At 45.0% G+C, this 22,663-nt stretch overlaps 1 protein-coding gene across 2 annotated transcripts; it reads left to right on the top strand.

The window, feature by feature from the left end:
* Positions 1 to 55: 55 nt before the first annotated feature.
* On the top strand, positions 56 to 22,164 carry LOC119170562 (proteasomal ubiquitin receptor ADRM1-B). 2 transcript variants are annotated; one of them, XM_037421756.2, is made up of 9 exons: positions 56 to 365; positions 1,785 to 1,901; positions 5,108 to 5,318; positions 6,376 to 6,445; positions 8,587 to 8,819; positions 10,653 to 10,709; positions 14,064 to 14,182; positions 18,041 to 18,143; positions 21,879 to 22,164. In XM_037421756.2, the coding sequence occupies exons 1-9, from the start codon at positions 162 to 164 to the stop codon at positions 21,980 to 21,982; spliced, it is 1,218 nt and encodes a 405-aa protein (XP_037277653.1). In that variant the 5' UTR covers positions 56 to 161; the 3' UTR covers positions 21,983 to 22,164. The 2 variants fall into 2 exon arrangements, with proteins under 2 accessions (XP_037277653.1, XP_037277652.1); XM_037421755.2 differs by having other exon boundaries at positions 57 to 365; positions 14,064 to 14,230.
* Positions 22,165 to 22,663: the final 499 nt, after the last annotated feature.

Below are 22,663 nucleotides of genomic sequence, written 5' to 3'. Positions count from 1 at the left end.
CCACACAGTTTCAACGTGTGTTCTTGTTTATACGAAACTCACGCAGTTCAGAAAAGTTGAGACCGAAACTGCAAGCTCACTTTCTTGCTGTACCTGCAGGCGGTCGCTGAGTCATTTCTGTCGCCGTTTTCAAAGTTTGTGGCTGAACGACGAAGTTCACGATGACCAGGGGACTTCTCTTCGGTGCCAGCTCGGGCAGTCAGAGCCACAGCAAGTACCTCGTCGAATTCCGGGCCGGCAAGATGACGCGTAAGGGCAACATGGTCCACCCCGACAAGCGCAAGGGGACCGTCTACGTTCACCAGAGCGAGGACTCGCTGATGCATTTTTGCTGGAAGGACCGCACCTCGGGTTCTGTGGAAGATGTGAGTCGTTTTTTTACTGTAGCACCACATTCTCCTGTTTCAAAAGCTTGTGAAAACGACCTTAATTCTTTTAGAAGCGCCAAACATCTCACGCACAGCCAGCGATCTATGCACTCATGGAGCCCGTTGTAAGCGAACGACGCGGCGGGATACCGCACTATTGATTGTTTCTTGTAGATATTTGCTGATTCAAAGGACGTTTTTTTTTTTCGTTTCAAAGCCTATTTGCTCCAAGCGCAATGATTCCGCCGAATCACGTGCCATTTGCAATCTCTGCGGGCAGCTTGATTCTCATCGTTGAAGAACTTACCTTTACAAACCATTAGTGTTTGCGTTTATTACTAGAAAGCCTTCAACAGCTAAGGCTACTGGTAGTGCTGTCCCTGCATCTAATCTAAAAAAAAAAAAAGGTAGGCGACGAAATGCCACTGAGACTGTCTCACAGGATACCGTAATTGGTAGAATTAGTCTGAGGAATATGGCGCAAATGTTTAACCCCGCATCTGCGGTTTCACCATCTTTTACAATCCTGCTGTACGGGGAACACAAGCAGCACAGCGAAATGAAATTTATTTTCTCTTTTGTTGCTTTAAGTATGGAATGACGGGGCAGCATAAACAAAGGCAAGAGGTGCCACAGGAAAGATAAAAGAAAAGTGTTTGTAGCTATTTTTAAGATGGAGAGGGAAAAAAAAAACAAGACTTGACTACAACAGATGCACAATGGCTCATAGTAGTTACACATAATAGGAGGAACAAGTGAACATTGCTTAGCACAGATGTTATTGAAATTGTAGTATGCTACCGTCTGAATGTTTCACACACTCGCTTAAAACTTTAGCAATGCTGCTATTGTCAGAAGCGACCATTACATTACATGAAGGCAATGATGATTTCATAGTGTGAAATAAGCACCTTTTCGCTCGTAGAAAGTTTATGTGAATAAATAATCTTCCTTCTTAACTTAATGAGGAGAACTACAGCCTTTTAGCTAACTCATCAGATAACCAGACTCAGTGCAGACTACCTGACTGGACTTCTTCCTTTCTCCATAGTTTGTTGGGAAGAGAATTTGATAGGACTGGAATGCAGCTTCGTAAACTTAATTTATTATTCTTTATTCGCGCAGAGTGTGCGGTATTGGATATGTGTCTTCTCGGCAAGACCCTCAACAAATATGGGCTTCCGTTGATACATCTGTTTAGATACGCATCATATTTTTATGCACATATACCTCTTGTCAACTTGCTTCTGTTGACAACCAACATTTGTTGCTTTCGTTCGCGACACAGACAGGTGCAGGCGAAGAGCCTGTGTTTGTGTAATCTGCTGCGTCGCCGCTAACTTGCTAACCTAAACAAGCTTTGGATTACTTGGCTCTTATGCATAAATTTCGTAACCATGGTAACCATTATCGTAGGACTTGATCATCTTCCCTGAGGATGCTGAATTCAAGAAGGTGACACAGTGCACCACAGGCCGAGTGTATGTCCTCAAGTTCAAGTCGTCCAGCCGGAGGTGCTTCTATTGGATGCAGGTGAGACAAGCCGACGCTCGCCAAGTCTATTGAGAATCCATTTATTGCTTTGTGATGTTGCAACTTGCTCCTTGGCCCGCCACGGTGGTCTAGTGGTTAAGGTGCTCGAATACTGACCCGAAGGTAGTGGGATTGAATCCCAGCCGCGGCCGCCGCAATCTTGATGGTGGTGGAAATGTCCGAGACCCGTGTGCTTAAATTTAGGTGCATGTTAATAAACTGCACATGCTCGAAATTTCTGGAGCTCTCTACCACGGTGTCTTGCTTAATTGTATGGTGGTTTTGGGATGTTTAATTAAGCTTTGACAGTTAACTAATCCACTCCTTTTACAGCTTAGTGTTTTCCTGCAGTGTGTACAGATAAATGAAAAAAAAAATACAGGAACTCTTATCCTGTCGGGGGGAAATAGGGTGTGCGTGAACATGCTTGATGGACTACTTGTCCTTTTTTCTTTCTTTTTATTGAATTCAGCAACACTTTTTCTTGAGCGTTTCCTTCCTCCATGCCGGCAGCTGGACTGCCATCCTTTTGCTTAGCAGTGCAACACTCCACTTGCCACCAGCAACGATGACTATCATGCGTTAATATATAAGCAACAGTTAAATGTGGCTACATGTAATCACTAGCTACCTCGATAACAGATCAGATTGGTATATTCGTAACTCTTGATCGGTTTTTCGTGTATGCCACCGTTACCAAAATCAGAGTTGTAGACGCTTTGCTTTAAAATACGGTATTTACTCGCATAATAGGTGCACTTGCATATTAGGCTAATCCCACATTTTGCTGCTAGAAGTCATATTTTTTTAGTTCCGCGCATGATAGGCGCATTCCGAACTTGGTCGGGATCAGTAGTTATGTCCAGTAATTGCACAGTTGCAATTCGACGCCCTCTTATGTTAACTGTAGCGAGGAAAAACAAAAGAAAAGACCTTGGCATCGCTGAGCCAGCTGCGCAAGCTCGCTGATTGAGGAAGAAGGGCAGTTGCCTGAGCGTCTGAATAACCTTTGCACCAGCGTGGCTCCGGTTGCATGCGTTCGCGTGGAACATGCAATCGTGGCCTCATCAAGTGTGCTTTGAGTTTGCTGTCGGGCAAAGTGTCGGCATTATCTCGTTTGCTACATCATCCCCAAATTTAAAAGCTTTTCGACTTTCTGACACGAGCTTTCACTTTTGCTGCCACCACTACGTGAACTTGGACAAGCTCGGCTGACTTTCTTCGCCATTTGTTTACCGGCCGCAAACATCGTATTAAGCACGCTGCTCCTGAATCAGTGCTTGAGTGCGATATTTTCCACGCCCAATCCTCATGTTGTCTTCTAAAACTTCCTGGCACAATATGCGAAACCGTAAGCTAGACCTAATCAGCGTTTTTGCTCTTCAGTGGCAGCCGCGGGCAATCAAAGTTGCGATTTTGTACGGAATCAACTCTTTGTGGTGGCTCTAATTGAAGGAAATAAAGAATAGGCAGTGCTTATAGTAATACTCGAATGCTGGTTCGTGACTTGATCGCAATGTCTTTGGATATGGGGTGTGAGCCCGTGAAATCGAACGATCGGTACAGCTCAGTGCACAAAATTTCGGTGGTGGCTTGAAATGAAATTGGTGAATTTTGGCGATGCACTTTCTTTCCATAGATTTTTTTTTTTGCATTCATTTTGTTGGCAGCACAGATCGTTCAATGCTAATTTTTTGAAATTTCATGCTTGTAAGCGCACCACATTGCATGCCTCGATTTGCGGACACATGAAGCTGCATGCTCAACACGTTTTGGGCCTGTGTAAACTATGAAGGAAGCTGTTTTGGCTGTAGTGCGGATACTTTCGCACTACAGAGAAATATTTACGAAGGTCCACCACATGTATAGAGTGTGGAAGTTGCCTTCTCAGCCAATTTTCAGCTGCTTTGGTTTCCCTTGTATCGTCACATCACACACAGGCCCACATCTAGTGTCACTAGTCGCTTCTATGGTAGCGGCGTCATGCGTGCATCTGGGCTGCAAAAAACATGCGCCGCTCGACAGTGTATTGCAACCACATCATAATCGAGTGAGGACGACAGCATCTCAGCTTCAAGTTTTGTGGTGATTTTTTGTGTCAGCCTGAGACAACCGCAAATGTTCATGGGTTTGTTTTGTTAATGGGCTCAAGCTGTCTCCTCCACTGTAAATGCGTAGCTGCTGACCTTTGTGTGCAGTGTTGTAGGTACTCTGGTTACATATGAGGTCCACACGTCGTTGGGGCACAGTGTGCTGGCGCCGGCTGCTGAGCTTCTCCTCGCGACAAGCAGGCCACCAGAGCACACCTTGGCCTTCACTACGGAGCAGCGTGAAAAGTTTTAGAACTGCGCAATAAGATGTGCAAAAATGCAAACAAATATGCTTGGATGCGTATGTTGGAGCACTAGCCCATGCAGAGTGAGGTGGCTCATGGATAGAGGTGCCGCTAGAGGAAATAAGGAAGTTCATTGGACATCTTATTTATAGATAGATTATTCACATCATGGAATCCATCTATATTGGAATACCTGCAGGCTCTTATTGAAAAAAGAAAATTACTGAGAAAAGTGAACGAGTTCACTTGTCTCATACACACACACACAAAAAAAAAACAAGCAATACTTCACTGCATGGCACAAGCAATAAAGCAGCACCTCGGTTCCGATTTTCTTTGTCTATATGAAGAGAAACATTTTGTATGATATATATATTTTTTTATACTGTTCCTAGCTCATTTATCTTTAAAATGTATATTCTGGATTTGCTTTGTTCTCAATGTTTTTGCATATAAAGTGTTCTTTCTTGCACTGCTTACTAGCTGACCACCAAAAATTACTTTTTACATTTTATTCATTCCAAAATACTTTTGTTGCTCTAAAACATATATTTTTTGGAAAGAAGACTTCATTGAGCAAAATTTGATAGGCTGGCTGAAATGCGTGCTGGAGTACTTTTTCAACTGGCAAAAACTTTTTTGGCAGGGACATATAAAAATAACTACTTTCTCACGGTAATGAAATAATTTATGTCGTCCTTTTCATATGCAAGAATTGTGCAGTACATTGCATAGAACTGTGAAAACGTGTTTGAATGCTTGTTTCAGTACACCCAATGGTGATGAGAATGATCAAGCAATGTCGACGCCATGCAGTTTACGTAAAAGCAACTTTACAACATTTATGAATGCTGGCGCATCCCATTTGCAGGAGCCCAAAGAGGACAAGGACGAGGAGCTCGTGCGCAAGGTAAACGAGTACCTCAACAACCCACCCGTGCCGGGCTCTGGCCGCGGTGCCGGATCCAGTGGTGCTGGTGGCTCGGGCACCCACCTGCACTCGGACCTGCCCAACATTGGGGATGACGACCTGCAGAACCTGCTGAACAACATGAGCCAGAACCAGCTTGTTCAGCTCCTCGGTGCGCTTTTCGATGCATTAATTAGAAGGGAAAAAAAAAGCGCAGGAGTTTCTGGTGACCAGGATTGAAAACGTGTGTACATAGCGCCATCTGTCACTGACTTCCTGCCATAATTGAATGGAAAATAACAAAGAAAAGTATCCGACAAAAAAAATATTGTTAATAAAAGAGAATCCCGGTTCTACGCAGTATGGATCAACTGGAAAATTCTGGTGAAGTTGCACTATCGCACTACATAGTGCATAGCTTCCCCGAATTCTTAGACTTTTGTGTTGTCACCCCAGGTGTTTTTTTCAATAGCCGCTGTTCATATGTCTTGGAAAGCCACATTCCTTGTAGTGGGATAATGCAATTTTACCCGAATGTTCCAGTGGGTCTCTGCTACACAGAAGCAGGCATCCTTTTTTTATACTTAATTTTGTCGGCAGATAGAACCTTTTTTTCTTCTGCTTCTGGCTAAGTTCTGACTGAGTGGTTAATGCAGTTTCCCACATTGCAGCATTCCTCTCTACCATGTCACTGCGTCAATGTGTAAAGTCCTAGAATTTGATTTTTACTTTAGTCATGCTTGTCTTCTGATCATTTGTCACTCAGCAGCCATAGAACGTTGCTGTCAATCTTGCAACGCTACCGCGTTTATGCCTTATAGTGTGCATTAACACACAAACTGTCTTGTGCACATATGCATAGCTTGCTACCAGTATTGCACATATGAACATCGTATGATCTTAATGTTTCAACTAAGACGATGCAAGAAAATTTGCATTACGTCATCATCGCCGTCGTGAACCTGACTATGCCCACTGGCAGAGAAAAGGCTCTTCTCCCATAATTTGCCAATTAACCAATTAACATGGCCCTCTGCTTGCTATGGCTATATTTCCCATCCAAATTTACGTAAGGGCATTAGGTAGTGCTACACATAGCTTGATAATGTGGAAGGCACTTTCATGCATTTTGTACAGTTTCGTGACATTCTGCTGGCTGCTTCGCATAGACTGCATCATACATGTGCTAGATGTACGCGCACTTATTTGGGGTGTATTTCTGTTTCTAGGTGGTATTGGTGGCGTGGGAGGTGTTGCCAACCTGACTTCTCTGCTGAGTGGAGCGCGAGGAAGCCAGAGGTGTGTACCAGCAGCTTAGTATTCAACCCTCCCTGTTTCGACACCTGTCGTGGTGGGGACTGTGGCATTCAGCGGCCAACCTTAAAGTTGTGGGTTCGATTACTTGTTTGTGCGTGCCATTTTGACAAGGCCAGGATGAAAAGGATGCTCTTGTGACGCTAGAGATTAAAAAAATGATTCAGAGTCACTTTTACTAAGTCATGCTGTACAACTCAGTGTGCAATATGGGGATGTTAAGGTACTTATTGAAAAACATTTTTGCAGTGGAATCCTTTTGTAATAGGCTAGAGGCTTGTCTACTGTGTGAAGTCGATGCACATTAAAAAATATACTAGATGGTCGAAGTTTCCGGAGCCCTCCACTACGAGGTCCCTCAGAATCGTATCGTGGTTTTGGGATGTTAAATGTAAACTTATTTTTATCAAAAGCTGATGTAACAAACGATACACCGGCGTGCTTGCATCAAAATATGGGTTGATAAGAAAATACAAACGTCGTACCCCGCTTAAAAGAGCCATCTAATATAACTGACAACAATTGTTCTCTGGTTTAAGCCTCCTATAAGGGAGTTAAACTGTAGTTCTTTTGAGAGAGAGAGAGAGAGAAGCAGTCTGCTGTAGTGAAGACAAATAAAAATAAAAAACTGGTGGCGGGGGGAGGGGGAGAGCGTGGTTTTTGATGAAGGCATTACTGAAACCTGCTGTAATGTAGCTTTCTTTTAGTTTCGGGAGCTGTGCAATGAAGTGTGACTGCTCCTTTGCCAGATTTACCATTGTATTTGAGAACTGGTTACCAGCCTACCTTCGGCAAAGCCATTTAGAAACATAAAGGGGATATGGATGGACCTGATGTGTTATGTAGGTTGAGAAAAAAAGCAAGCCACCCGCGGACCTTCCTGGTGTAGTTGCTCAGTGCTGATAGCAAGTTACAACTAAAAAAAAAGAAGCGATGCCTAGTTGAAAATAAATGCTTTAGTTGAAACCAGATATGTAATCAGATTATCCAATATATGTTCAATGGTTGGAAGATTGTCTGTGACATTTCCATTCCGATGTATAGCATGGTACTACATCCATATATGATACATCGAACAATACTTGACCGCTAGTGCGCTTCTTCTAATTGGATCACAGTGAGTCAGGCCATTGAAAGAAATTTGTGCAGATGCGACTGTTTTGGCAGACACTGTCGAACAAGTGGACACTGAAATCAGAGGGCAATGTGAGCTATGCAGAGAAATGAGTAAGGTGTGTGTCTTATAATAAAAGAGTGCTTGCACAAGTTTTAATTCCGCTCGACAATAATAGTTTTTTTTCTCTGCAGCACAGATATGTGATGCAGTAAAAAATACTCATGGCAGAGAGAACTTGTTGTGCAGTGAAGCACACTACTTGTGACCTCAGTAATGCAAGAGGTTCTCCCTCTTACACTATGTGAATTGCACAAGGAGGCGTGGAACGCAAATGAATGAGCAAACTTCTGTGTCTCCAACCATTTCGACCAACAAATAGAAATATTTCCTCTGTTCATGATCTCGAAAGACTGTCCAAATTGTGATGGGTTTTTGGAATAGTTTCAGATGGGCATAATTTGCACTGAAGTGCAAATGAAGCCCTATTTGCTTCAGGTATATTTCTCTATGTTTATGAATATACTAATAAATCACTAGACGCAGTCAGGGGCTGCCAAATCGTGGATAGCTGTTGTGAAAACTTGATATCAATGTCACTATAATTTTTTTATTTACACCTTTTCTAGCTTGCAAGCTATTTTTTTACAGTAGAGACAGAGTTCTTGGAATTGTTGGAGGCTAATTTGCCAAGTATAAAACTCAAATTAGCCTTCCTCAGTGAACAGTAGTGCTGTGCTCAGCTGCTGACACGGAGAGTCCAGTGCCCAATCCTGGCCACGGCGGTTGCATTTTGGTGAAGGCTTGAGGCCCAAATACTCCAAGTGTACTTTAAAGAACACGTGATGGTAAAAGTTTCGGCAGCCCTCCACTATAGAGTGCCTCATGATTGTATTCTGGTTTGGGCACTTCGGACACCAGGTAATATTGTTTTCATAGCTTGAATTAATTGTTATATTCAGTGTGTTTAGTGAAGCTGCTAGCTCACCTAGTTATCCCTTCTCCCCACAAGTATCACGCCAACTGGTAGCGTTGGATCCACGTCCGAGGCTGCTGCGGCATCTGCTAAATCGGCCCCAGCCCCGAGTACAACGGCGAGCTCGACCGCCGGGCCTGTCACTGAACTCCCTGCTGCCACTGCTTCCGCAGCTTCCACGTCTGGTAACAACTCAAGCGGCAGTGCCTCCACCTCTGGCCCGGCCATTCAGCTGAGCGATCTCCAGAGCATCCTCTCTGGCATCAAGGGTGAGTGGGAGACATGGAGTACTCTTGTGTTATGCATACACATATGCACAAACCTCGTTTTGCTGTGACAAGGCAAATGTAATGCAATTCGCCGTAAATGACACTTATGCAGAATGTCATTGCAGTCTTGCGTTCCTGATCTGCGTGGTGTACAGAACGGCACTTGCAATTGTGGTCTGTTTGAGATGTGAACCATTTATGAGCGAGCTTGCTCCGAGGTCTTCTGCGCTCCTACGACCATGCTCCACTGACCACGTGCATCTCCTCCCCTCTATCTTCTCTCCTACGTTCCCCACTCTCTCGCCTCGCAAGGCTGATGCAGGCAGCATCTGCTAGCAAGTGGCTTGATTGAAAAAACCGATTGGTAGCGCCACGAAACCGTTCACTGGCCACCCCGAATCTTGATCTTAAAGGTAGTGCCGGTGGGAGATTTCCCCTATGCGCTATTGAACAATAAAAATTGGCAGTGTGCAGGTGAACTAAAAGCAGACTGGAGGTCTGTGTGTCCATTTGGACTCGTCCGTCTCTCATTGCCCATTAGCACTGTTTTCGCCACACGAGCTTCACACTGAACGCCGAGATGGCCGCCTCGCCCGGAGTGGACAGTGTGTGCGACAAACTTTCACCCGCAGGCATTGCCAGTGTTTCGACTCCAGCCAGAATAACCCTTGAGGGCTTCGCTGACACTGACAAAGACCTCGAGCTATGAGCAGAATTGACCGATGACTAAATCATTCATCAAGCTACAGAGAATTTCGACGACTCCGACACCAAGCTCGAAGAGGCCGCACTTACACGAGCAACGAGCTCGGAGATGATGCGAGCACTGACACTGTCATCGGTGTACAGCAATAACATGACGTGAACTGAAGTTGAGGCACAAATCGCGGGCAAGTGGAACGCCATGCAAATGAAAATAAGCGAACCCCCCCTTTTTTTGCAGCTTAGCGTTTACAAGTGCGTTAGTGCCAGATTTTTCTTCTCTTCTTTATTTTTTTTCGGCTATTTTCACAGCCTTCTAAATGATGCATTTGCTGAATCGCTATGAGAGCTTTGTACACCTGCTGCAATCCTCTCCGTCAGTGAAAAATACCTGTTTTTTTAATAGTCACACACTTTTAGTAGACTATTAAAAAAGTGTGTTTTAGTTTGCATTCGTTTTTCAAGACCACCCGGTTTTCTGGACGTTTTCGCAGTCCCTGAAGGCACAGGGAAATCGGACGTTGACTGTATTTAGTTCCAGTTTTACTGACCATGCGTGATCTGTGTGCTACTTTTGTAATGAAAGAACACTGTTAATTTCCACTATGAGTTTATTTGCTTACTCATGCATGTAATGCACGTGGTGTTAATCTAATTGTTACTGCTTCAATGTCGTTGCTACGAATGCTCGTTAGGGAGCATGTTCAATCATAGCAAGTCTTTCGTGCTGTCAGTGGTGTTTCAAATGCCCACGACATTGAAGGATTTTCTTACAGAGTTGGAGAACACATTTCCTCACGAATTCTGAGAAGGCCACATGTAGTGGAGGTGAATAGTAACTGCAGTTGCTATGATAAAATGCATTGCTATGATGACCTGGGTAGCTTTTGAGCTAGAATGAAATTGCGGGTGAAAACGAAAGATCACCACAGTTGATGGTATTCAGCTGTACTACAGAAGGCACCACTGCCAAGTTACCCTCAGGTTGGGATGAACTGAATCGCAATATTTGAAATACGAGCGCAAGGGCTTAGTAAGACATGGGGCAAGTGCCAGGTAGTGAAGTTTTCCAGTGTAGGTCCCTTTTTTTTTTCGTTTGGTGAAATCAAAATTTTATGTTTTGGTTTGCAGTTCCACCTGGCTCCGAGGCAGTTGGAGCAGAGGCCAACAAGGAACAACCTGTCAATGGTGAGTGCTGCAACAGTTTGTGTCGGTTTTACTTTTGAAACATAAAAGTTGTGTGGTGTAAACGTGGCTCTTGAAGCTGCGCTTGTGCCGTTTTAACACGCCCACTCATATTGTAAGTGTTTTGGACTTTTCACTCCGCTGGGTTTATCGAGATTGGTAAACAGTTCTTTAATCTGATGTTTTGCGTTGGCACACACCCACGGAGATTCAGACAGGACAATTTAGTTGAGCTGTGCGAATAGCGGAATGTAAGGTGTGAAGCGAATCAGAATATTGAAGTGCGAGTGTGAATCGAATTGAATATTTTCGAATATTTCTCAAATATTTCTAGAATGTTTTTGGAGTACAATTGAAACTCACAATAACGAAATCGGCGGAGAAAGCACAAAATTTGGCTCTTGCGGGAATTTTGTTGGCGCGAGAATGCGGCAGAAAAGACATAGAATTTACAAAAAAAAAACATTTTATTTCCAAAAGTCAGTAAGTTTACTTTGGCGGGTCTTACCATGCAGCGACTTCATGCCTCTCGACTCACACTGTAAGAAATATCCCATCACCAGGTTGTCGTCGTGCTCGCCAAAAAACGTGCGAATTGTGTCGAAGGCATTCAGCACGTCTTGTTTTCTCTGGCTGCTCCGGTCGTTGCTCATCGGGATCGGCCACATCGCACACGCTACTGACGATGGCTTGATCAGTCACTACTTCGTGCACGACGACACCTTTGTCCACGCAAACGAACTCATGGACGCTGAGGCCATTAAAAATCTAGTTTGCCACGGCACAAAGTTCGCCCCATGCACTGGTCAGTGATGGCGGCACTGCGCTGTTACCAGTACTGTCATCAAGTGTGCCTACAGGCAAACCTTCTTCCGGTTCTGCTGGATCAGTGCATGATGCCTGCGGAGTGACAAGGCCGGTGTGTGTAAAGCAATTCGTTATCATGGCTGGACTCGTCGCAATCCATGCGGCGGCGATCATCTCTAGCGCCACGAACAAGTCCACGTCAGTGGGGAGCTTCATATGTATATTCAGCAGCAAATGCTGAATCAGCCTCTCTCTGTAAGCGCTCTTCACGCTGCGAATAAATCCCTGATCGAGAGGCTGCAGCACCGAAGTGCAGTTTGGTGGGAAGAACACGAGGTGCACATTTCCGAGCTGCACGTCGACGTTATGGGCGCTACAGTTGTCGAGAAGAAGGCAGACGGACCTGTTTGCCTTCCGCATGTCGGCATTGAAGGACTGGAGCCAGGTGCTAAAAATAGCGCGCGTCATCCACGACTAAGTTCGCGATGTAGCTTACTGGCAGCCTGCGATTTCCCTTGAAACAGCGGGGCTTCTTGCTCCTGCCAATAACGAGCAGTGGCCGTTTATCTGTGCCATTCATGTTGGCGCACAATAAAATCGTCATGCGCCGCTTGCTGTGCTTGCCACCATAGCACTTCTGGCCTTTTAAGTCGAAAGTCTTGGATGGCAGCATTTTATAAAACAATGCCGTTTCATCGGCATTATATATGTGTGAGGGCTTGTACTGGCCGAGCAGTTCTTTGTTGCTCAGCAGCCACCAGGGGGTGGCATCTTCACAGGCAGCGAAATCGGATGAAGCAATCGCAACACATGGCTCACGTTGCACCAAGCGACCAAGCAAACTCTCCACAAATGGCTCCACACATGCGACCACGTGTGTGCAAAGCCAATAAAGCCAAGCACAGAGCCAAGCCAACGAACCACACTCCATGAGGATTGTGGCTTTGGCTACGTATGTAGTTCACGATAATAAGCAGGTGTTTCGGCAAGCCACCATCATCATCATTGTCGCGAGCTTTACGTCTTTTTTTTTTTTTGTAAACAATGATGGCGGCTGCTTTTCAATTGCGCTTATTGATAGTTTTGCACAATTTAAGCGTAGCATGAATGCATTTCAGCAGTTTTCGAATGTAAATCTTGCGAGAATAGATTATTTGCGCACTCGTGTTTAAAAAATTTCGTTAATGAGGGACTGCGGTATGAATATTTTTCGTAGTCGCGAGTTACGAAATGCATTGACTCCTATGGGCGTTCGCCGCTGCTCCGAAAATATTTCGTTGCGGTGAGAATTTCCTTTCCTCCGGATTTCGTTATCGCGGGTTTGGACTGTAGTTCAAAGCAACATTGGTCACCATCGTGACCACTTTCAATAAGGGAAAAGGGAAAGGAAAAGGAAGAAGGAAATGTGAAGCCAGGTTTGCATGTGCTTATCTGCTATCTCTGATTTTCCCCGATATGTTGCCCAGAGTCATGCTTTTGCTTACATCTGATAATTCGTGCTTCTGATAATTCAAATTGCAGGGGTGCACTTGAGTTTGAATTATTGAGTCTGCCATGTTTTGCTCGATTGCTGGCTATGCACAGGGAATAGGTTGCTACAGAGCAGGCTATTTTACAGCATTGTTAACCCTTCGAGAGTCAGACTTGCATGTACGTGATTGCCTGCATGTTTAAGATGCGCCTTTTTCAATAATTTCTCTTGCTTGGCATGTGCTGCCGCACTAAGACAATGCGTGTAATTTTTTTCTTGTGCCGATGTCTCTGTTTTTTTCTTTAATGCTTTAGTGCAGCTCACGGACAGATTTCAAAGCGCGGGGATGGCTGGCCCATAAAACTGATGGTTTTCTAGTTTAGAATCATTCAAAAGGTGAGGGACTGGTTACTCTCTCTTTTATTGCTTCTGAGTAGATGATTACGCCCGTTTCCGAGCATGCGTTGACTGACACAAATCCACTGTGATTGAGTTTCCCGTTTTGAGAATTCACAAAAACCGCTTCAGTCTCGTTGGCGATAAGGAAGAGCACTGTTACAGATTTCAGACTTGCTTTCTCTTTCTGGAGGCAATCACAAATACACAGTTTTCTTCAGTGCGCTCACTCGTGCAGTTTGCTTTGGCTGTGGAAGGGCGTGCCCGTTTCTCTGCTGCAAGTGAGTCTAGCAGCGATTGAATCGCTTCTTGACTGCAGAGTCATGATCACTGTGGTGTAGTAGCTAAGGTACTCGGCTGCTGAACCGCAGGTCGCGGGATCGAATCCCGGCTGAGGCGGCTGCATTTCCTATGGAGGCGGAAATGCTGTAGGCCCGTGTGCTCAGATTTGGGTGCACGTTAAAGAACCCCAGGTGGTTGGAATTTCCGGAGCCCTCCGCTACGGCGTCTCTCATAATCATATGGTGGTTTTGGGACGTTAGACACCACATATCAATCAAATAAATAAATCAATCGTTTTGTGTTGGTTTGGAGGGACTTCGCTTGTACTGGCTACTTACTTATACTTTGACCTCGAGCATTTGCAAGCATCCGTGCACAGAACTTGTTTGCCGCACGTGCAGTGGACCTGTCAGCGGCCATCAACATGGAGGTGCTACAGCCCTTGCTGGACAACAAGGACCTGATGGGGCGCGTGGAGAAGCTTCTTCCTCCGTCCACAGATTCTGACAAGCAACCCGACGTAAGCGAACTCCTGCAGGACACCGTCAAATCCCCACAGTTTCAGCAGGTACTACAGCAGAGTGTCCCCTCCCCCTGCCCACTAACCATTCCCCTCACCTTTTATCCCTTCCCCCCCTATCCGCCCCTCCTGTAAAGGTAATCGAACGGTGGGAAAGATGGAAAGTGGTCTAGATGACAGCCTGCTGGTATTTTGTTCAGTTCAGTTGCCTTTAAAGAGTGCTCCAGGTAGCCTGGTTAACCTTACCATATTGATTTGAAATAGGCCGATACAATCAACGTCCAATTTCTCGAATTGTCTAAAGGCTGTGAAATCATCCTAAAAATAAGACAGCAGAAAAACAAGAACAAGAAATTTATTAATGCTTCTTCGCTCCACTCAAGCAGTCATGTTGCCAGAGATGCATTGGAAACAGCTCTCGATGCCTGCCAGTACACTAATTAGTTTTTTTGTGCTTGCCAGGTGTGCAGCATGTTGCCTATTAATTTCATGTAACTACTGCAGTGCTTGGTGCACCGTATGTATGTGTTGGCCGTGAGCGTTCTCGTTTCTATGGCATTCTAGACTACACAGGGGCGCGGCGGTGGTGAACTGCTTTAGTTTCTAAAAGCTACGCATCTGTGGGGCGCACTTAGCAGTCTCGTCAGAAGCGGCAACAGGGACGGCATGCAAATGTAGTAGGCTACGTGCTGCACACAATTAGCTGGGAGTAGTGGGCTTCACGCAGCTGCAAATGTGGTGCTTCAATCAAACGGCTGAGATTTTATGAATAGTTGCTCATTGTCTATGTGTGCACATGTGTTGGGGAAAGCCAGACGATTCGTCCAAAATACCACTGCTTTATTCACAATTGCATGCCATCTCTGCGCAGTCCAGTCCTCATTATGTGTCTCTTCTTCATTGCAATATGGTTTTGTATTTCAGAACAATGGCTTTTGGTGCGCCTGTACTTCTGCGTAAGCTTGGTGCGATTCCCATCGCAGCAGAGGCCATTTTTCGCATCGCGGTACCTCTCGCTAGTGAATAAATTAGGTGTAAGACACACAACTGATATGTACCTTCTCAGCTCTCGTCTTGGCTTGAAATACTTAGTTCTTGAATTGTGTTCACTGTTACATTTAGTTAAACTGGTGCAAGCGTGAATTTCGCCTCTACAATATAAGATAGTCTAGGGGAGAAGCGGGTCGAAAAGTCGCGGTTTTCCGGAAAATTTTCAGTTTTTTCCCCCGGTCGTATTGGCATCCTTGGACTATAATCCTTTACTTCTGAAAATATCAATCTGAAATTCGCACGAGAAATGATCTAAAAATGCTTCCAAGTAGGAAGTGGTGACGTGACAAATGCGCAAAAGTCGCCAAAAATGCCATAGTTCGCGTTGTCCTGTTGCGGAAACGACGCGTTGGCCGCCATTTGCAATTGTGCACGCATGCTGTGAGTGCCTTTCCCTTCACAATCCACTAGTAGCCAGTCTCGTATCTTCACGAATAACTAACCAAAAACAGGAAAAACAACTCTACGTTTCGCGTTTCAAATATCGCGGCAAGCAGCGCGAGGCCGCCATTGGTCAGTGGTGCGCTCCCCCTCCTCCCCATTTTATCCTTCCGGCAAAAGAGCGAAGCCTCGGAAGTCGCAATGGAGTTGTTCGGTGTTTCTCTGCAGTTTCGCGTCATGGCAAGCCCTGAGAAGCGCAGTCTATATAATCGGAAGTTCAGAACTCGCCCCAAGTATTGAGGGAAATGGCGTCAGACGCTTCCCAAAGCAACAGTGAACGCTGATGTCACCGCCGACCAACGCCCCGACTTCGGATAGGCCTCACTGACACCGAACCCCGCGGCGATAGTAGTTGTGAAATAGCCGCTGCCGTGGGATTCGTCACTGCATCCCAAATGAAGAGCGGATTCTTCGAGAGTGAACGTTGACCAGTAAGCGCTGCTACTGCCAACAGGCTGCTTTGGGAAATCGCTGCGCTGACTGCCCTTGGGGCGGGTGCGCAATGCCCAACCTGCCGCGAACGGGAACTCGGCATCCGAGGTAGCTGGAAAGCACAAAGGGCTTTCGGCATTCCTTGAACTGTGCTGTGAAAATACCGATTGCCCTGAATCTACACTTTCATTCACACACGCGTCGAGATGTACTACTTCAGCCAGGGACCAAGGGACGAGCGCTCGTTTCGCCGGCGGCAGCTCGCGTAATAGCTTTGCTGTAAATGTTGAAGGCAGTTCTGGCAGCGCAGGCCATGACCAACTTTCACAATTCTGTGCGATTCTCGGTCTTCCGAGCATTCAGTGCAAGATGCTTTTCATTGCGCCCCAATTTGGTGCAAAAAAATGGTTTCCTAATAAATTCCAACTTTCCAAACTTTCAAACGTTTTTTTCATTTTCATTTTTTTTGACAACTTCACATTTTACGGGCAGCCTTTTAGATACTTATACTTATTGTATAATAACGAAACACGGCACGCATATTCTTCAACACATGCAGAATACAAATATCTACTTGAATTTACAATGCCTACCAGAATTAGTAGTGAAAATATTAGGTTATTGTTTCAAGAGGGATTGAAAATAATTAGTCATTCAATACGATTTTTTTCCCTTGGTTTCAATATTTCTGTGACATATAGATAATGTGACATATAGATAAAGATATTTGCACTTTACAATCTACAGAGAGTCAAATAAGATCAGAGACAATGCTTTTACTGAAAGTAAAGTACATGAAAGAGTACCCGCAAAACATGCAACTTTTTGCTATTGTGCATGACCTAACTCAATAACTATAGCTGCTACACAAAAAGAATGGTTGCATATTTGAAATCTCCACGAAAAACTATATTAATGACAAAATTTTCAAGTGTCTGTGACTAGAAATAAAAAAAAAAGTTATTTCGAGGAGCGTCTCCCCCGGGAGAATCTTAATGGGGTTGGGGGAAGTAGAGTGTAGAACCTACTGTTCAAAAAGATCTTTAATCTTCAAGCCACTCTGCTAAGAACTTGCGAATGATGTGTACAATTATGTGTAAGGGCACATCTTTAAGTTGATCTTTGTCTTGCTTAGTGGCAGTGCTGTGCGTATGCTTTGTACATCTGATTTTCATTAAAAGTACTTCCGCTTGTGAAACATCTTATATTGCCCTTGTTCCCATCTTTAGAAGTGCCGACTCAGTTTTGGTAAATTTTGTTGTCTTTCTTGGTGGTATTACCAATTCAGACTCAAGAATATGGAATTCCCCTGTTCCTTTCCTATGAATTTTTCGCAAGTTCTGCCAAAGTTGCACACACATTCTGAAGCTCTTATTCAGCTGAATCACTTTATAAGAGACCGGCACCTGAGAATAGTTCTTGTCTCCTTTGTGAAGAGTCTTATAAGCAGGGTACCATACTCTCCTTTTCTCATCAACCCCCTATTTCAGTGTTGGGCACAGTAGTGTCTCTTGTAACCAGTTGCCTATTTCACCAGTGTCTGTTATGAAGGGTGTCAAGTGTGAACCAGAAGCCAATGTAATCGGTGTGCCTGGTCGACTCGTGCTGATATTTTGCACGCTCTCACGACTGGGGTGAAACAACCAAGAGGTTACACGATTTTTCATCCCTAACCTTGAAAGGGAACCAAGTTCCATCTAGCCAAAATCACCACTCTCGAAATTGGTTGACAGGCTTGGCACAGTTTCGTAATGGCAGCCAGCTTCTAAACATTTGTTCGTTTTGTGCCAAGGCATGAGCAGTTGTGTTGTGATGAAACCAACGACGCATGTTGTCACGTGGCTCTCACGTGTGTTGTGTTTATGCCGTTGCCGCCATAATACCCTGGCCAAACATTTGTCGAGCTGAGTCCAAATCATCTTGACCTCTGCGCAGGCACTCAGCATGTTCAGTACGGCTCTTCATTCAGGGCAGCTGGGGCCTCTGATGCAGCAGTTTGGCATGGATGAGAGCGTCGTTGCGGCTGCAAACTCTGGAGGTGAGGCTGTCAATGCCATGGGTCATTTTAGGGGTGTGGATTAGAGTTGCATTTTCAGCTGTGCCTTAATCTTTGTTCAACTGTGTGTTAAGGGGAGACGCGGGTCGAAAAGTCGCGGTTTTCCGGAAAATTTTCGCTTTTTTTTTTTTTCGGCTGTATTGGCATCCTTGGACTATAATCTATTACTTCTGAAAATATCAAGCTGAAATTCGCACGAGAAATTATCAAAAATTGCTTCCAAGTGGGCAGCGGTGACGCGAGAAATGCGTGAAAGTCGCGAAAAACGGCGAAGTTCGCGGCGTCCTGTCGCGAAAACGACGCGTTGGCCGCCATTTGCAATCGTGCACGCATGCTGCGAAGGCCGTATCCTTCATAATCCACTAGTAGCCAGTCTCGTGCCTTCACGCAGAATAAACAAAAAACGAGAAAAACAACGCGTACGTCACGCGTTTTGAATATCGCTGCACACAGCGCGAGGCCGCCATTGGACGGCGGTGCGCTCCACGCTCCTCCCCCTCCTATCTCTCCGGCAAAAGAGCGAAGCCTCGGACGTCGCGATCGAGTTTTTCTGCGTTTCTCTGCATTTTTGCGTCATGGCAAGCCCGAAGAAGTGCAGTTCAGATAATCGAAAGTTCAGAACTCGCCACAAGTATCGAGGGAAACGGCGTCGGACGCTTCGCAAAGCGACAGCGAACGACGATGTCGCCCCCGACCAACGCCTCGACGCTCCGACTTCGGATAGGCCTAACACCGTCACCGAACCCTGCGACAGTGGTTGTGAAATAGCCGCTGCCGTGGAATTCGTCAGTGCATCCCAAAGGAAGATTGGATTCTTCGAGAGTGAACGTAAACCGGTAGATGCTGCTACTGCGAACATGCTGCTTTGCGAAATCGATGCGCTGACGGCACTTGTGGCGGGTGCGCAATGCCCAACCTGCCGCGAACGGAAGCTCGGCGTGCGAGAGGCAGCTGGAAAGCGCAAAGGACTTTCGGCATTCCTCGAACTGTGCTGTCAAAATTCTGATTGCCCTGAATCTGCACTTTCGTTCACGCACACGTCGAGACGTACTGCTTCGGCCGGGGACCAAGGAACGAGCGCTCGTTTTGACAGCGGCAGCTCGCGTGACAGCTTTGCTGTAAACGTGAAGGCAGTTCTGGCAGCACGCGCTATAGGCGCAGGCCACGACCAACTTTCACGATTTTGTGCGATTCTTGGTCTTCCGAGCCCGATGCATCACAAGACATTCAACGGCATTTGCAAGAAGCTCCATGGTGCGGCGATGACGGCAGTGAGCAAAAACTTGCACCAGGCACGAAACATCACGAAGGACGCAGTCGGCGGCAGAGATGTGCCAGTCATGTTTGATGGCACCTGGCAGAAAAGAGGTCATAAAAGCCACAATGGAGTGGGCACAGTCGTGTCCCTGGACACGGGGCTCTGCCTCGATTTTGAAGTTTTTTCGAACTACTGCCATGCTTGCAGTATACACAGGGACCTTGGGGAGGATGAAGAGATATGGCGAGCTTTTCATCTTCCAGTTTGCCAAAAAAACACTGACTGCTCATCCCATGCAATGGAACCTGCGGCAGCTGTCAATATATGGCAGAGGACCTTGTCTTATGAAACTCCACTGCGATTCACCAGCTTCCTAAGTGATGGTGACAGCAAGGCCTACACTGCAGTCTGCGAGGCAAATGTATACTGTGACACCCCCATTGACAAAGAAGAGTGCACGAACCACGTTGCAAAGCGCTTGGGAACTGCCCTACGGAAATTGGCAACGCCACTGCCACGAGGCGAAAAACTGAAAGATGCGACAATAATAAAACTACAAACATATTACAAGATCGCCATCACGAGCAACATGGACAGTGTCCGAAATATGTACACTGCCATATGGGCATCGTATTTTCATTGCTGCTCCAGTGATGGTGCCAGTAGCCACAACTTTTGCCCCGCGGGACCAAATTCGTGGTGCAAGCACAAGCGTGCGGAAGCACTGGGGGAGCCTGCACCACGCCACACCCCACTGTTGACGAAGGCTCAAGGATTGGCAATTATGCCTATCTACAAGCGCCTTACAGAGGAGAAACTCCTTATTCGGTGCCTTCATGGCAAGACACAGAATGCAGCCAAATCGCTGAACAACAAGATATGGCTGCTATGTCCAAAAACAAAGTTCGCCTCCAGAACAACTGTGGAGACAGCCACCGCTCTTGCTGTACTCTGGTACAACAAAGGCCACATGGGCTTTGAAGAAGTGCTCGAAGGCATTGGAATTCTCCCCTCACAAGATCTGGTCACACATGGTGACCACTGTGACGTCATGCGCATCAGGAAGATGAACCTGAAGCAAACTGCAGAAGCGAGGGCACACCGTCGCAACACAGCGAAGAGAGCTCGTGTTGAGGACACTGACCGCAAGAGCCGTGAAGGACCAAGCTATGGTGCAGGGGACTTCTAGACACTTGCAGTGCATTCAAGGCAAGGTACTTTTCATTGTGCCCCAATTTGATGCAAAAAGAATGATTTCCTAATAAATGCCAACTTTGCGAACTTTCAAACTTGTTTTTCTCATTTTCATTTTTTCTGACAGTTTCACGTTTTCCGGGCAGCCTTTTAGAAACTTATATTCATTGTATAGTAACGAAACTTGGCACACATATTCTTCAACACATGCAGAATGCAAATATCTACTCTAAATTGCAATGCCTACCAGCATTAGTTGTGAAAATATTAGCTTATTGTTTCAAGGGAGATTGAAAATAATAAGTCATTCAATACAATTTTTTTTTCTTGGTTCCAATATTTCTGTGACATATCTATATAGATATTTGCACTTTTCATCCTACCAAGAGTCAAATAAGATCAGACACAGTGCTTTTACTGAAAGTTTAGTACATAAAAGAGTGCCCGCAAAAAATGTAACTTTTTGCTATTGTTTATGGCATAACTCAATAATTATAGCAGCTACACAAAAAATGATTGCATATTTGAAATCTGCATGAAAAACTATACTAATAACAAACTTTTCAAGTCTCTATTACTAGAAATAAAAAAAAAAAACTTTTTCGAGGAGCGTCTCCCCTTAATCTGTGTTGGAGATGCATGTAACAAAAGCCGAGAGCCTCAGCTGCATTTTTATTTTGGCTACCTTGGTGATCCTTAAGGCTTGTTCGAGAATGAAAAAGAAAAAAGTGCGAGGCAGGGAAAACTTTGTGCACCATTGTTTCCACACTTTCTGTATACCAGCAGATCTCTTTTGGCTATTTTGGGCACCTTTGGGGCAATTCAATTGCCTAGTTAAATATGTCCATCAGGTTTAGTTTATTATACATAGCGGAATGTTTATTTCTGTGTTTCTTATATCATTGTTCAGCCTACTGTTATAGTGCTCCTCTTACAAAAAAAACGTACATACATAGATTATCCACTGCTGTGCCTAGTTCACTTGCAGTAAAAGTTTTAGTTGCACCAAAGTTTTCCAAAAAATGTTAAATAAATTGTGTAATAAATTGAATAAATGATGAATAAATTGTTCGCAGGACAAAATTTCAGCACTGGATATGATATGACATGTCTTGCTGCTCTTTTTTCTTTTTGCCAAGTATCTATAGAGCGTTTCATTGTTGAGAGCTTCATCATCCTTGCTAGTGGATGTAGAGCGCTCAGTTGCGCAAGCCTGGCTTTCGTGCTCATTTGTATGACGCATGTATATACCTGATGCATTTCAGACATGGCTCAGTTCGTAAAGGCTCTGCAGGCATCGAAGGCTGCTAAGGAGGCGAAGTCCCCGAAGAAAGAAGAGAATATGGATGAAGACATGGGACTTGACTGAAAAAAGACCCATCTAAGCACCGTTTGCTCACTGCGACTTTTAGGGTCACCTTACTGATGGGAGACAGTAGCCAACCTTTGCAAAACCATCACTTCTTCCCCCTCCGTGCCGTTTTTCATCAGACATTTGTGTAAAAGTGCTTTACAAAAAAAGCAAAAAATAAATTATGTTGACACTTGGGACTTCATTGTACTCGCTTTACTGGACTGTCCATTCAAAACCAAATCTTCGTCAGAATTGCTAAGGCAGGTGACCGTCCCATGTCGTCGTGCCTACAGCTTTCTTCCTTCCTAGGTGGGAGTGGCCTTGCTTGAGTATAGATGGCAGACACCTTCATCTTAAAATGGACGATGGTCAAACTTTATATGCATATTTTTGCTAACATAACAACTTTGTGTGACTATGTGTATATTGCAATGCATAGTCGTACAAAGAAAAATTATGCTGTTGTGAACTTCGTTTTTGGGAATTGCGAATTATTTGCAAATGAGATTTTTTTATTGGTATCTGCTTTGTGATGATGTTCGACTCTCCCTGGTGACCTAAAAACAAGTTGCGAGTGAATTTCTTTTGGAAAGTGGGTTTTCAGGAAGAGCCTAACTCTGTTCTGTCAGAGTTAAACTGCGTGAAAAACGTAAACATGGGAAAAAAATTAACAACACAGGCACATTCTGCCAGTGA

This window comes from Rhipicephalus microplus, chromosome 2, assembly GCF_043290135.1.
Source record: "Rhipicephalus microplus isolate Deutch F79 chromosome 2, USDA_Rmic, whole genome shotgun sequence".
NCBI classification, from domain to species: domain Eukaryota; kingdom Metazoa; phylum Arthropoda; class Arachnida; order Ixodida; family Ixodidae; genus Rhipicephalus; species Rhipicephalus microplus.
The sequence above is the reverse complement of the archived record's forward strand: the minus strand, read 5'-3'. Positions and strand labels throughout refer to the sequence as shown.